Source organism: Fonsecaea multimorphosa, assembly GCF_000836435.1.
Source record: "Fonsecaea multimorphosa CBS 102226 unplaced genomic scaffold supercont1.16, whole genome shotgun sequence".
Classification (NCBI taxonomy): Eukaryota; Fungi; Ascomycota; class Eurotiomycetes; order Chaetothyriales; family Herpotrichiellaceae; genus Fonsecaea; species Fonsecaea multimorphosa.
The window spans coordinates 26,721-39,629 of record NW_015971650.1 but is presented as its reverse complement, the minus strand read 5'-3'; the positions used below and the strand labels follow the sequence as shown (position 1 = coordinate 39,629).

General features: G+C 51.8%; 4 protein-coding genes across 4 annotated transcripts; 2 read left to right on the top strand and 2 right to left on the bottom strand.

Moving 5' to 3' along the window:
• Positions 1 to 476: 476 nt before the first annotated feature.
• Positions 477 to 1,259, top strand: Z520_07646 (uncharacterized protein; the record flags this gene model as incomplete). The annotated part of the gene is made up of 3 exons (XM_016778143.1): positions 477 to 521; positions 695 to 891; positions 1,133 to 1,259. 3 exons carry the CDS (start codon positions 477 to 479, stop codon positions 1,257 to 1,259), a joined length of 369 nt encoding a protein of 122 aa, XP_016630503.1.
• A 395-nt stretch (positions 1,260 to 1,654) lies between these two features.
• Positions 1,655 to 2,857, bottom strand: Z520_07645 (uncharacterized protein; the record flags this gene model as incomplete). Its single annotated transcript, XM_016778142.1, has 1 exon — positions 1,655 to 2,857. The coding sequence occupies one exon, from the start codon at positions 2,855 to 2,857 to the stop codon at positions 1,655 to 1,657; it is 1,203 nt and encodes a 400-aa protein (XP_016630502.1).
• A 2,641-nt stretch (positions 2,858 to 5,498) lies between these two features.
• On the top strand, positions 5,499 to 8,150 carry Z520_07644 (uncharacterized protein; the record flags this gene model as incomplete). Its single annotated transcript, XM_016778141.1, has 1 exon — positions 5,499 to 8,150. The coding sequence occupies one exon, from the start codon at positions 5,499 to 5,501 to the stop codon at positions 8,148 to 8,150; it is 2,652 nt and encodes an 883-aa protein (XP_016630501.1).
• A 2,617-nt stretch (positions 8,151 to 10,767) lies between these two features.
• Z520_07643 (uncharacterized protein) lies at positions 10,768 to 12,542 on the bottom strand (the record flags this gene model as incomplete). The annotated part of the gene is made up of 4 exons (XM_016778140.1): positions 10,768 to 11,430; positions 11,480 to 11,878; positions 11,936 to 12,259; positions 12,306 to 12,542. 4 exons carry the CDS (start codon positions 12,540 to 12,542, stop codon positions 10,768 to 10,770), a joined length of 1,623 nt encoding a protein of 540 aa, XP_016630500.1.
• Positions 12,543 to 12,909: the final 367 nt, after the last annotated feature.

The following is a 12,909-nucleotide window of genomic DNA, read 5'->3' as shown; positions in this document are numbered from 1 at the left end:
AAACGAGGCTGCCCACGACGGCCTAGCTCGCAGCCTCGTCGCCTGCAAGCTGTGAGACTCATTGTGGGAAATTATTTCAGAGCCCTGTGTGTTGCCAAGACTATAGACCCAAAGGGGAAGGTAATGCGAATTTTCAATCCACACACCCGAAATTTCGCTTGCGGGCCGGATTTCTTGAGCGTGGTCCGCACCCAATTTTCCTCTCCCGTCAACCACAGCATCAATTCCAAAGGCGCAGGATATTGATCTCTTTGCGACCTCACGACTCAAAAATGGCACCATCCGTGAAAGTAAGTCCCTATACCGTCGGATCGCGCGCGCGCGGTCAGTCGATCAGACAGATTCAACCGAACCGCTTTGCTGGTCCTCATGTTATACACGATGGGGTGCAGTAGGCTAAGGTTTATCTCTTTCCCCCTTCCTCTGGGGGAAGGATCGTTACAATATAGGCTCGTGGTACTGCGCAAAAGGTCGCAATGAAGGGGAAAACCGGCACGAAAGGTGGAAAGGTCACGAACAAGGTACGCAGCGCAGTCTCTGCATGAACAAGAATAAACATACACATTCCGCACACATACATGATCATTCGTATGCGCATGCGCATTGAATTTCAATCGTCGTGCGAACAAAACCCTTATCCCTCTGTCTAACCAGGATGTGCAAAACTCCCGGCTAACATCTGCGACACCAACAGTACACCATCAACTGCTCGCAACCGGTCTCCGATAAGATCTTTGACCTCTCGGCTTTTGAAAAGTTCCTGCACGAACGCATCAAGGTCGAGGGCCGCACGGGGAACTTGGGCGACAACGTTGCTATCAGCCAGATCGGCGATGGCAAGATCGAGGTCGTCACCCATATCCCTTTCTCCGGCCGCTATTTGAAATACCTGTAAGCAAAAGAGAGGGAAACCTATACCCATACTGCCCAACACAATCCCCACCAACATGTTTCCCATCTCTTGATTCTCCCATCACCGACAAAGGAAAGCCACATCAACCCATTGCCTCGAAGTATGCGATGCTGCGCTAAAGAGGGCAATTTGATTTCTCGGAGTGCTTCTGGCGACCATGGAGAAACCTGTGCTTTTGGAAAGGTCAGCGCTAACAATAAATGTGTGATGCTCAATTAGGACCAAGAAGTTCCTCAAGAAGCAACAACTCCGCGATTGGCTACGCGTGGTCTCAACATCTAGGGGCGTCTACGAGCTGCGCTTCTTCAACGTTGTCAATGACGAGGGCGATGAGGATGAGGATTAAATCTTGTGATCCGATGCATAGGGCGTCGATTCGCAGGATATCATCTCGTGGCCAAAGTTCTGACATCTGAAGTGGACACGTCACCCACTGCTATCTGTGACAGATCAGTAGTGGGTGTAGAGCTGTCCCGCTGGCCTGGAATCAATGCAAAACGGATCCTGATATTGCATCTGTGCGAACGGCCTTGTCCAGACGGTAAAGAGGGGGCGATGGCTTCCGGTTCGGCGTGATTTCAGCGGACAGGTCAAGAATCATACCGACAAGAACAGTGGTTTTTCTCCTGTCCACATACAGTGATAGAAATCTTCTTGCCATAGCCCAATGACGGCACAATAGAAGATTGCAAGTCGCGTTCCTTGAATGTACCTCGTCCGTACGCAATTCAGCACTAGCTCCTAGCCCTCCTCTTCCCCTGGCCGTGTCCGTTGATATAGATGAATCTGATACCTCATATTCTCAAGCTCCATGGGGTACTTGAGTGGCTGTTGCTGGCTTAATCTGAACCACCTTGAATCGTCAGAGACACTTTTCCTCCATTTGCTTTTCCCCTCTGGCGTCTTCCCAGCAACTTCTAAGAGCGTATGATCCAGTAACCACTTCATGGGGTAGCGCCTTGCCTTGGTGTTCGCATCCTCGCTTTCTTCTCCTTGTCCCTCAGTAGCACTGGATTCAGATCCCACTTTCACTTCAGAGTAGCTCCCAGGGCTATCCACGACTAGAAGCCACGAGCCCGGTGACATGGTATCGGTAAGCGCCAGGAGAAATGCTGTGGTGCGCCCGATGGAGGCTGTGAAGAGCTCGTTTAGTGTGAACATGATTGTACAGAGATGGGCCCCGATCATAATGCTCTGAAAGTCAGCCTCACCGATGGCGAGGATGTCATGTTGAGAAAACCGGACGGAGACTTCATCACTTGTTGTGAAAGACTTATTCGCCGCTTTGGCGCCGCTCTCGGCTGCAAAAGGGGCCAAGGTCGGAGGCGTGCTCAGTGCGTGCCCTAATTTTGAGAGGCAGGCCGACCAGTCTGCAATATCGATGACATGAACAGCAAGTCTGCATGATGTTAGTTGGAGTGTTCGTGCTGTAGCCGCACATGCAGCCACCTCCGCGCCGCCGCCACCTCCAATGCAAACTACGCTACAAGCGCCGGCCGCACGTGGAAGATGTGCTCCTCTTGACGATGGACTCGCATTCGCGTTCGGAGTGGTGGTCGTAGTTTCGGCGAGTCCATTCCAAACTCGTTGTAAATCGTCGTGCAGGAAAATGCTCGTGTACCCTAGTGCACGGCTGGCACTCCATCTGAGTGCATAAGCATCGAGGTACTCTGGCTTGGCGAATGCACGAGCAAAGTCACGCCGGAACAGGTGGCCTTTGACCTCCTGGATGGTGGCGTCCAACTCAATCTGGTTGTGTTTGAATGAAAATGCCCGACAAAACGCGTCTAGAATCAGCTGTTGTAAATCGGCCGGCAAAACCAAGCCACGGGGTTCGGGACGTTGTTGCGTTGTTATACCACTCCTCGCCCCGCCGCGACCGCGTGGCTGAGAGACCTGACGAGTCCGGCTGTCTGCGCCTTTCTGCTTCCTTGCAGGCGCCATTGTATCGGCTCGTGTGGCAGGGGATAACGAGGCTGGAAAGGTCAGAGCCTTCTTCTTCTCAGCCGGATTTTCCAGAAATGCAGTGTTACCAAAAAATCATGCACTTCGTTGCACGGTTTGGGTGGGACTTCGGAGAAAAATCCGAGATTGAATGGCCTCTTGTGTTTCCAAGGGAGCTGCCAGATATGTTGGCATGCGCGAGCGGACTGGCTCCTGACTGATATTGGGTATTTTGTATTCACGTAAAGAAGAAGGGCCTGCCTCGATAGCGCCGACTTTGAGGTGGCATCGGGAAGCAGGTGCCGCATTTTTTGGACGTACAGATCGGGTTAGGTACGAGGCGAACAGGATGGGGCGAATCTGGTCCGGTGTGCGCTGTGCGAGTGGTAAATACGAGCAGTGCAGCAGATGCAGGCCTGCAGCATATGCATTGGAGTGAATTTTCCTCCTTTCGCTATCCCCCCTTTCTCATCTCGCATTGTGTCCATGCAGGATGCTTCCGTTTCGTCAGTAGAGGTATGCATGAACACTGAGGCTGCTACTGCGTAGGTCCACCGACGGCGGATCTCGACCAGACGCTTCTGCCCAGGCTTTTGCCGAGTGGTTCGGGTTCGCTCAAAGGAAGATGTGGCTCAAGACCCATTTTCTAGTATTCATTGGTTGTCAAAATTTCAGCTTTGGCGGTCAGCCTCTTGCTAGGCCCGAGCTCCCACTCACCACACTCTCATGTCGGTGAAGCACAATGGCATCTGTGTGGGGTTTCATTATGATCAAGTGTTGCCTTATCTATTATCCTCCAGCAACCGAGATGCTGAATGTTGTCCAGGAGACGGCATGAAGCGAGTTTCAGTGTGCATCCCTCGGGTTTTGCATCTTTTCGCGAGATTTCCGCCACACAGAGACTTTCTGGGGGCGTTGCAGGATCATGCGCCGGTCGAGCCGATTCGACGGCTATACCCGGTGAAGAACACAATTGAGGTACGCGATGATTTGGCTCGTGGGATACGACGATGGCGCATCGAAGGACTTGTCTGGTTGGGATGCCTCTTTTCTGTTGTTGGCCAGTGACCTGGATCCGGGGTTGGGAGTTCCTGCATAAGCGCAAGAGCTTGGACTCCGCCACTACCGCTTAAGAACAGGTAGGTACCTACCTAGGTACGCAGTACCTCGTACTAGTGCTCGTAGTAGTGGCAGGAGCAGGGGCCACGCTGCTCGGGTTTTGCGCCGATCCTGGAAGATCTTTTCAGCGCTCAAAACGCGAAGGGCTAAATACGTATCGCCTTTGAACCAAGCGACAACTCGCAGTTGGCGGTACATATGAATTCTATGCACCCAAGACATAGTGAACATGTAAGAAGAACGGCAAGTTGGACAAACCGAGACAGCAAAGGCCGATGGTGAAAACGCAGCTGTAAGGGTAGGCAATCTCGTAAAGATTGGGCTCATTTGACGGGCCGCATGGGCTGGGAATTTCTCCTGTCATGAACTTCATTCCATTCTTGCCTGCCAACTCATGCGGTGGTCGACATTCCAGCCAGGCAATCAAGCTGACAGTTCGTCATGAGCCTTCCGGTTGACGGGCAAGGTACCTAGAAATATGAATTATGTGGTGTGCATCGTGCTTGCGTCTAGAAAATGGTGGGCGCAAGGGGCTTTGCTGTATCATCAAATTGACGGGCGCAGCCGCCACCTCCATATGAAGCCCTTGTAGAGTACAAGGTACGAGGTAGAGGTTTCTCCACCATGATAATGGATATGCTAGATTGCTTGCAAACGTATACGCGTATTGCAGCTTCATCAAGTGCTCGTTCTCCTTGTTCCCTCTCACCCGGCTTGTTGGTAGAAGCGTTCGTCCACAATACCGAGTACACACTGTGCACTACCTAGGTATCCCTGTAAGTAAGAAACGAGCCAAGCCTGAAAAGGGACTGGTGAACCTGCAGCCACGGCCACTGAAGCCACCAAAAGCTCGCTTGACCAGTTCACCCAGCAGCCCAGCTAGGCACTTTGCCTGACTGGCCTAGCGACCCAGTTTCCCGGTGGACCACCGCCCGCAGTCCAACGTGAGCAGCTGGCCACACGCAACTCACCTGCATCCCCTTCAATTCCACTACCTCCCATCTCCCATTTCCCGTCCTCTTTTCGCACTCGTACCTCACCACTTACTTCCTCCTCACACTTCGCCCTCCCGCTCCCTCAAAGGGCCTCATCAGCCTCGTGGCTCCTGATCGAAGAAAGATCTTTCACCGATCTTTCTTCCAGGTAGCCGTCCACTCCTTCATCTGAACAACGCACCAATTTCCCATCCCTTCAGTCGACCGATCTCCAATTTCACTTCAACCGCGACCCTTGAATCTGTGCTCGAGACTTGTTTTCCAGGTACCACCAATGACTGGCAAACAACTTGAACCGAGACTTTCTGACTCTCTCAGATACCTTTGTACAGGCCATTCATTTTACGGACATACTCTTGCTGCGGTAATAGCCTCTGATGGTGGCAGTCCTTCCTTTTTGCAACCAGGCCGCATCCACAACCCCCGCAGGTGTCCGGACGCCTTTGACTTTCTCTACCTCGCACTTTCCTGCTGGCCAGAACACGCATCTTAGCATTGTTGGGTGGTTGCCCTGTCAAGATTGAACTATGGCTTCCATCTCCCTTCCTGCCCCGGTGCCAGCGTTGTCACCATTCGATTCGACGCCCGGTTCTCCTCCGCGATCGCCTCAAGCTCACAGACGACGACCTTCTCGAAACCCAAATGCGCTTTCTCCTCTACCGATCTTCTCCTTCAACCCCGGCGCGGATGAGAACATTGCAGGTTTAGAAGGGATGGATTCGCCTACCCAGCGTGCTAGCGGCATGGCGGGTGATGTCGGCCGTCGCTGTGCTAAGCCGCCTCCGCTCCCTGACTTCAGGTTCAACCCAGGCGCCAATCTACCGCCCGAAAGAGGTCCAAGTCCCACTCATCCCGTTCTTCAAGAGATGGCCCTGAACAAGCAGCGTGCTGTTCGTTCGGCTAAACCCGCCCCCTTGCCCGCTTTTACGTTTGCTCCGAACTCGACACCTTCGCAAACATCTCCCAGTCCAACGAAAGCAAGCTTTATTGACACGCAACAACCTTCTCGTGGTGGTCATCGAAGAGGTGGAAGTGAGTTTGTAGGTGGAGGTGGGACTGATGGACCCCAGCTGGTCAGCACAAGTCCTGAGAAGCCGGAGTATCGTCCGCACCCTCCGATGTCTGGAGTGAGGGGGCACGCCCATCGTCGCTCGCAGGCCGTCTCAATATCTGACATCGATACGTCTGAGCTGATCAAAGCAAATGCTGTGGCCAAGGCGCGTGCGGGTTCGACACCAACCACTCCATCCGACAGTGCACAGACATTTACATTCTCTCGTGCTAGTCCGATGACACGACAGTCAATGTCAAGTGTGGTCAAGACACCTCCTTCTTCTCCTCGCCGCAGAGGCAGCCTCCCAGGAGTCAGACCTCGCGTGGGCTTTTCTGACCATGTCGATGTCATACCCAGACCATTGTCCATGATATCTTCCGAGACCGAAGGTAGTAACTCAACTGTTCGGGGAGGGCATTCCTTGTCTGGCAGCATCAATTCGATCGCCAGTCCTGTACCGCGTCCGACATTCGTTGTCAGCCCGTCACATGACACGACGAGTTCGCCGGAGAGACCGCAAACAGCAGATGCGCTTTCTACACTGTCTCCAGGAATGGCGTCCGAAAAATCGAAGAACCTGTCTCTGATCAGTCTGCCAAAACGTCCTCTATCCGCTTCAGGATCACCTGGCACGCTGAGCTCATGCAGTCCTCCAAATAAGAAAAAGTACTTTTGGTTCAATCACTCCGGCAGTAGCTCACCATCGATCACCCCCAAAATTGAGCGGAGTGATCCCATGGATGTTTTTGCGCCTCCCACTGCCAGTTTGCACGACCCGGGCAACGCACTCAGACCTCGAACCTCCTCAGGCGAGTCCATCACAAAGAAGCGAAAATATCACACTTGGACATCAGGAATTTTCTCCAGAAAATCAGAGAAGCGATCCACCAAGACCAAAACACAAGATCGGCCAGTTCCACCACCTCTCACAAGGACTCCAAGTGATCGATTGAATGACATTTTTGATGCAGATGATACAATCGTGATTCGCAATCCCTCACCTGTGGCAACTAGGGTTCGGGCTGCGGAGGAAACATTAGCAACCTTGAGGGACTGGAGGTCAGGTCATCACGAAGAACTGACTACCAGTCCGGCCATCGATCTGGATGCCGCCCTGGGCCCTTTTGGAAGCGAAGAGAAGTTCGGACAAGATGCTAATGCCAAACAAGCTTCAAAGTTGGCAAAACTTCACAGCAGTGAACGCAGGGGACCAATGGACGCTTTCGGTACGGTTCATAGGAGGACCGAGTCAGCACCAATTATGCCCGCTGTCAATCGCAACATCTTCGGCTTACATCATATTGGCAGCAATGCTTCTCTTTCCGAAGATGTCTTTGATGAGGAGGAAGAAGACAATTTTCTGGCCGAAGAAAATGCCGCACAAAGCACCTCTGTGGTAGGTCGAAGTAAAGAAGAATCTTCAGCCTCGCCTTCCCTGGGGTCTCCCAATGCCAAAGTTGCCGAAGGCCTCGGTCTGTTCATTCGGGACAACTCAAGCGACGGTGTCATTATCGTTGACTCGGATGAGGACCTTGCCCGGGTCGATGCGAGATCCTCCAACTCAACCATCGAGGCTCCAGTATTCCAGGATTTCGAACCTCGAAAGCGACCAATGTCTTCCCCAATGGCTTTCGCATATCCGGCACCCCAGTCATATTACGCCTCCTCCACGGACGGTCGCACAACTTCAGCTTCAATGATGTCTTCACCTGACGCTGACCATATCTCTTTCGATGCCCTCTCCCGCCCGGCGAGGTTGCTAGGAGAACCAAGCCCGGACCTCATCCTTCGTGCATCCAACGATGATCTTCCGTCATTGAGCGACAGTATCTCCACCGGTGCCGTGCCAAGATTCTCCAGTAGTGCAGGTACAAGATCTTCTGTCGAGCAACGTTCGGCATCCATGATCGACCCATCTACTTCCAGATCGAGCACTCAGCAGGCGTGGAAGCGTTCGAGCCTGGCTAGTCTCAATCGGCTCATTCCTGGCTCTTCCCACGGCAGCAAACTCAAGTTTGAAAGCATCCCAGACAACAACGCTGCGGACGAACAGAGTAGGAAGAAAACGAACAGGCTAAGCAAGCTCATGCTTTTCTGGCGATCGAAAGAGAAGGGAGAGAAATGATTGAACGTGGAAACTATCCATTTATGGCTTTATGAACAGTGCCTAGGCGTTGGAAGGCCTGATGAATTACGTGGCTTGGCCTTGTTGGGACTTATCTTGCCGATTGCGCAACTTTACGACATTTCACGGAAGCGGGTCGAACGACCGCCATACCTTTTCGATCTCAAGTCAATCATGAAAACGTTCGTGTCAGTCGACACACCAAATGAAAACAGGCATCTCGAGCCTCCACGACCAACACTGGTTTTTACTTCTCTTGCTCAACATAGCGAAAGCTTCGCAAACAAAATTTTCCAACAACAGAGTTGGCATGCTGTCTGATAAAGCTTCACACTTATACAGTACTGAACAAACAGATTTGATCATGTTCATATGGATGGAGAGAGATGCGAACGAGTCCAACTAAGCTGGAAATTGAGGGAATGAGCTTTGTCTTTTCTCGTTGATATGGAAGAGACGAACGTTCTATTCGACGGAAGTGCGTAAAAGGTCAATCGTCTGTGTAGCTTGGCCAAGTACAACATCATAGCGCTTGCCCTCGATCAAGAGCATTTTGATTGAATATAGTGTTATTGAGGCAAACGAGAAACGACGATTGACTTTCACACTGCACTGCTTTGCCGATCAGCAGCTCTTCTTGCAACCCTGCTTTTGCTTCGACGTGAGTGTTTTTGTTACGAGCTGCAGAACGTTCTGCTCGACTGACGTATACTTTCAGTGCCTGCTTCCATCAGGTACTCAAAAGCTACCCAGAGATCAAATGCCAATGCCAAGATGCTAGTGAATCTTGACTGCGTAGTTCATGGAGAGTTTCAAAACGTCCTTTTCGGGGCAAGCAGCAAACATGTAATATGCACATACATATTTCGTCCTTGCATCATGACCCTCCCTTGTTCTGTCAGTTCGCCTGCAGTACCGCTTGACGTCCAGCACTTTGCGTACTCATTTTGGTGTACTGGAAACATCTGAACGATACTGAAAGACATTACTGAGGCTGTCGTTGCCAAGCCGGCATTAAAAGCACCCAGGCAATTCTTGAGAGTATCTCACTTGCTTCGTTTCCAACACTTTCCGATAGGCTGAACGAACTATTGCTCCTTTGGACCTCTCCGCCTGACACCTCTCCAAATAACAGCTTGGCACAATCTTCTGGATCAAGAGTTAGGGTGTTTTGTGTTCGTTCTCGATGCTCAACCTCAAGATTCGCTGGATGTGGTACAAGCTTTCGCCGTGTACGAGGAAACAATTCAAAGGTTAGGCGAAGCATGGCTGAGAAGTCAATGGTATACTACAGTCTGCGCCATGGAGAGCTCCATTACTGCTGTATATGTTTCGTTATGAATGGGAGCCAGTTACTGGTAGACTGGAAGCTTACCCTGTTCAGGCGGCTGTCTCAACGCTGGGCCTGGCGTTCGCTGAGTAGCCCACCTTTACCCGACTTTGAAATTGGTCAAAAGCGCTAGAGCCTTCTGAGTTTGCATTATTTTGATATATCCAGGAGGACTATATGCATCTGCAACGCGGAATTATACGATTGCTGAGGCGAACCAATTCGCGTTCAAACCAAACTATCGACCGAACGCAAAAGGCGAGCTCTTTGACCATAACTCCAATCAGGTTCTCGGACATTGCAGAGATGACCATTGGACTTTCGTACTGAGATGGCCTTCATGTCAGCAGGGCGTTCTATTCAGAAGACCAAGTTTGATGTCCGAGCAGACTCCAGAACAGATGGTAATTCAACTGAAGAGGCTGAAGAGGTCATACTGTGTAGTCGATGCGGGGCTCTGTCGAACCCGAGAGTGAAACATGCCGCGATTAACATCAGACGGCTCAACTTGCCCCAACCTTCGGCCACGTTGGACTTCATCTTGGAACAAGGAATGTCCCCGAAGTCACGAAATCGTCCGATGCCAGATGATTGGTTACCTACGAGGCGCTTAAGCAAGCGACTGGTCGACAAGAATGTTCAAGCCTCCGAGACTGAGCAGCTCGATCTCCGTGGGCACGAGAAGCTTACAACGTGGCAGACTCAGAGGGACACAAGTGCGACGCTTACAGGACGCAAATGATCGAGAATAAGCTCGAGAAAGCTCGCTTCAAGTCAATCACTGGCTCGATGGTTTACCACTTCGGAAAGAGGGGCAATCCCTTCGACTACGAAGTATCGTCTTCAGGTCTGTGTATTCCTGGAAGGACAAGCAGAGCATGTGCCTGTGCTTCTCCTCGATGAATCCTTCTGCAAACGCCCCTTTGGAGGATGTTCTGTAACTGTCTGCATCACCATACCATCCATCACTGGCCCGAATCAAAATGGGGCTTTCCCTGCATCCCTCGACCATGTACTCGGCAGCTTCATAGGCACAGGTGCCTCGAAGCGAAGACGGGCAGAGAGCACGGCACGCCTAACAAGTTACATACCAAAAATTATCACAGCATCTTCCTCCCGCCAGAAGTGCGCAGTATACGATACATGGTGGGCAGAATATCTCCAGGGTCTTCTACAGCATAGAAAACAGTACAGGCTCCTGCAGGACTGTGAATTCGAGGCTTCCAAAAGTCGAAGCTTGCTCGATACCCTGGGAGTCTTGGTTCACCCACCTTGTCGTTCTCCTCGTCAATAGTGTGATTCCACCGCCACCACTTCAACCTGGGCCACGTCTGGCTTCTCTGCCCCCATAACATTCCTCAAGCCTCTTCTCTTGGCCTCTTCGGTTTCCACGCAGACATAGTTTGGGAAATCCTTGGTAGGGACCTTATTCCTAAACATTTCATCAATCTCTTCCAGCGTCCTGCCTCGGATCTCTGGCAGCATGAAATAGATAAATATACACACAACGACGCCGCTCCCAAACCAGATGTATCCATATTTGGGACCCCAGTTCAAGGCGGTTGGGTTGATGTAATAAGGCGTCGTGAAAGCACACAGCCAGGCAAAGGCAAAGCTAATTGCGGAGGAAAGACCCATAGTGTACGCGCGCAAGTTCTGCGCAGGGAGCTCCCCTGCGATCAGGTAGACGTACGGCTCTAGACCGAAGTTGAAGCCGAAAACGTAGATGCTGACGAGGATCACGAGGGCAATGCCTGAACCTGTCTGAGAGACTCCCGGGACAGAGTATACGGCCGCCATAATGAGCATGCACAGTGTACAAATAATGCAGCCTGTGAGGACGATGGCACGTCGTCCGATCCTGGTGACGACGAACCAGGTGAGAAAGAGTCCAGCAAGACCCACGCAATTTGTGGTAATGATCCATTTGAAGGGATCACCCACTTCCGCCTGATTACTCTGTCAGCGACGTCGAGAAGTGTTCACGCTCGTGACTCACAATCTGAAAGAAGTAAGTGCCGAAAGCCAGAATAAACATGGCTCCAACACCAGCATTGGCCGTTCCAACGCCGACGCAGATAACCGTCCTTCGGAGGTTATGATGACGGAAGAGCTCGAAAATGAGGCGCCAGTCTTTCTGGGTTTCAGCCTCTCGCTCCGCAATCTCCTTCATCGCCTCGAACTCCTGGTTCAAGGCCAACTCATCGTAAGCTCCTGCGCGGAAAAAGCGTAGGCTGCGCAGCGCCTCGTCTGGTCGGTGATGGTGAAGCAGCCAACGTGGTGACTCGGGGAGAAAAGGTAGGGTGAAGAGGAGGATCACGGGAGGTGCAAAGCACGCATAGAGGGGGATTTGATAAGCCCCTCGGCTCAGCATCTCGGCGGTAGAGTTGTTAATGACCTGAATGAGCTGTTTAGCAGATTCACTTCGAAAATCCCTGGTTAGAAAGATACGAACCATTCCGATGGTAGTTCCGATGGCGATCCAGCTCGTCACAACACCGAAACAGACGCCGCGGAGGTGCGCGGGGGCGCATTCTTGAAGATAGACCATGGAAAAATTGAGCAAGAAGCCATTGGCGACACCAATCAAAAAGCGAGAGAAGTATAATGCACCGAGCGAGGTGGTGACAATCATGATGACAACACACACGATCATGAGCAGACAACCCATCATCAGCGAGTAGCGGCGGCAGAGATGAGCACCGATGGGACCAGTAATGAGGGACCCGACAAATGCGCCCAGGATCATGAATGAGGAGATGATTTGTTGAGGGCCGGTCTGGACATTTGTAAGAGAGGAAACAGGAGGGGATAGAGCCACGTACATGAATCGCCCATTGTCCTGCTGGTGTCTGGTAACCAAAGACCTGGAGGAATCCCGGCATTGCCTGAAAGCCTGCAATAGCGCCTTTGTCAAAGCCATACTCAAAGAGTGAGATGCCCATGTACAATGTCACGGCCATGATACGCCAGTTGGCTCGAATGCTGTGGTCACGCACGCCCTCTCGTGTGGCTTGTAGCTCGACACTGGCCTGGACATCGGTCACTGATGCTGGAGGCATGGCGGGAAGATACTGTTTGCTGTCGCTTGAATTTGGCAAAAGAATTCGAGTGGCAACTTGCTATCCATTGTCTGAGAACCACGGCGCTGTGCTTCTTTATGTAGCGTAACTCCAGAACCCGGGGGAAGGAGGTCAAAATCTCCACGGGGTGTATTCCCCACAAACGGGGGAGGATCGAAATTCGCCTCGCACTATCGGATCGGATCCACCATGCCGGAGACAGTTATTGTGGCAGAGATAGCCGGAGGATCTGATCGGACATCGGAGACAGCGAAGCGACCAAAGCTTTTCACTTGTTTGTGTCGGATACGATCTTTCAGACCAAAAATCGAGGCCAAATCATCGGAACCCAGTTGGTGTCCAGGCT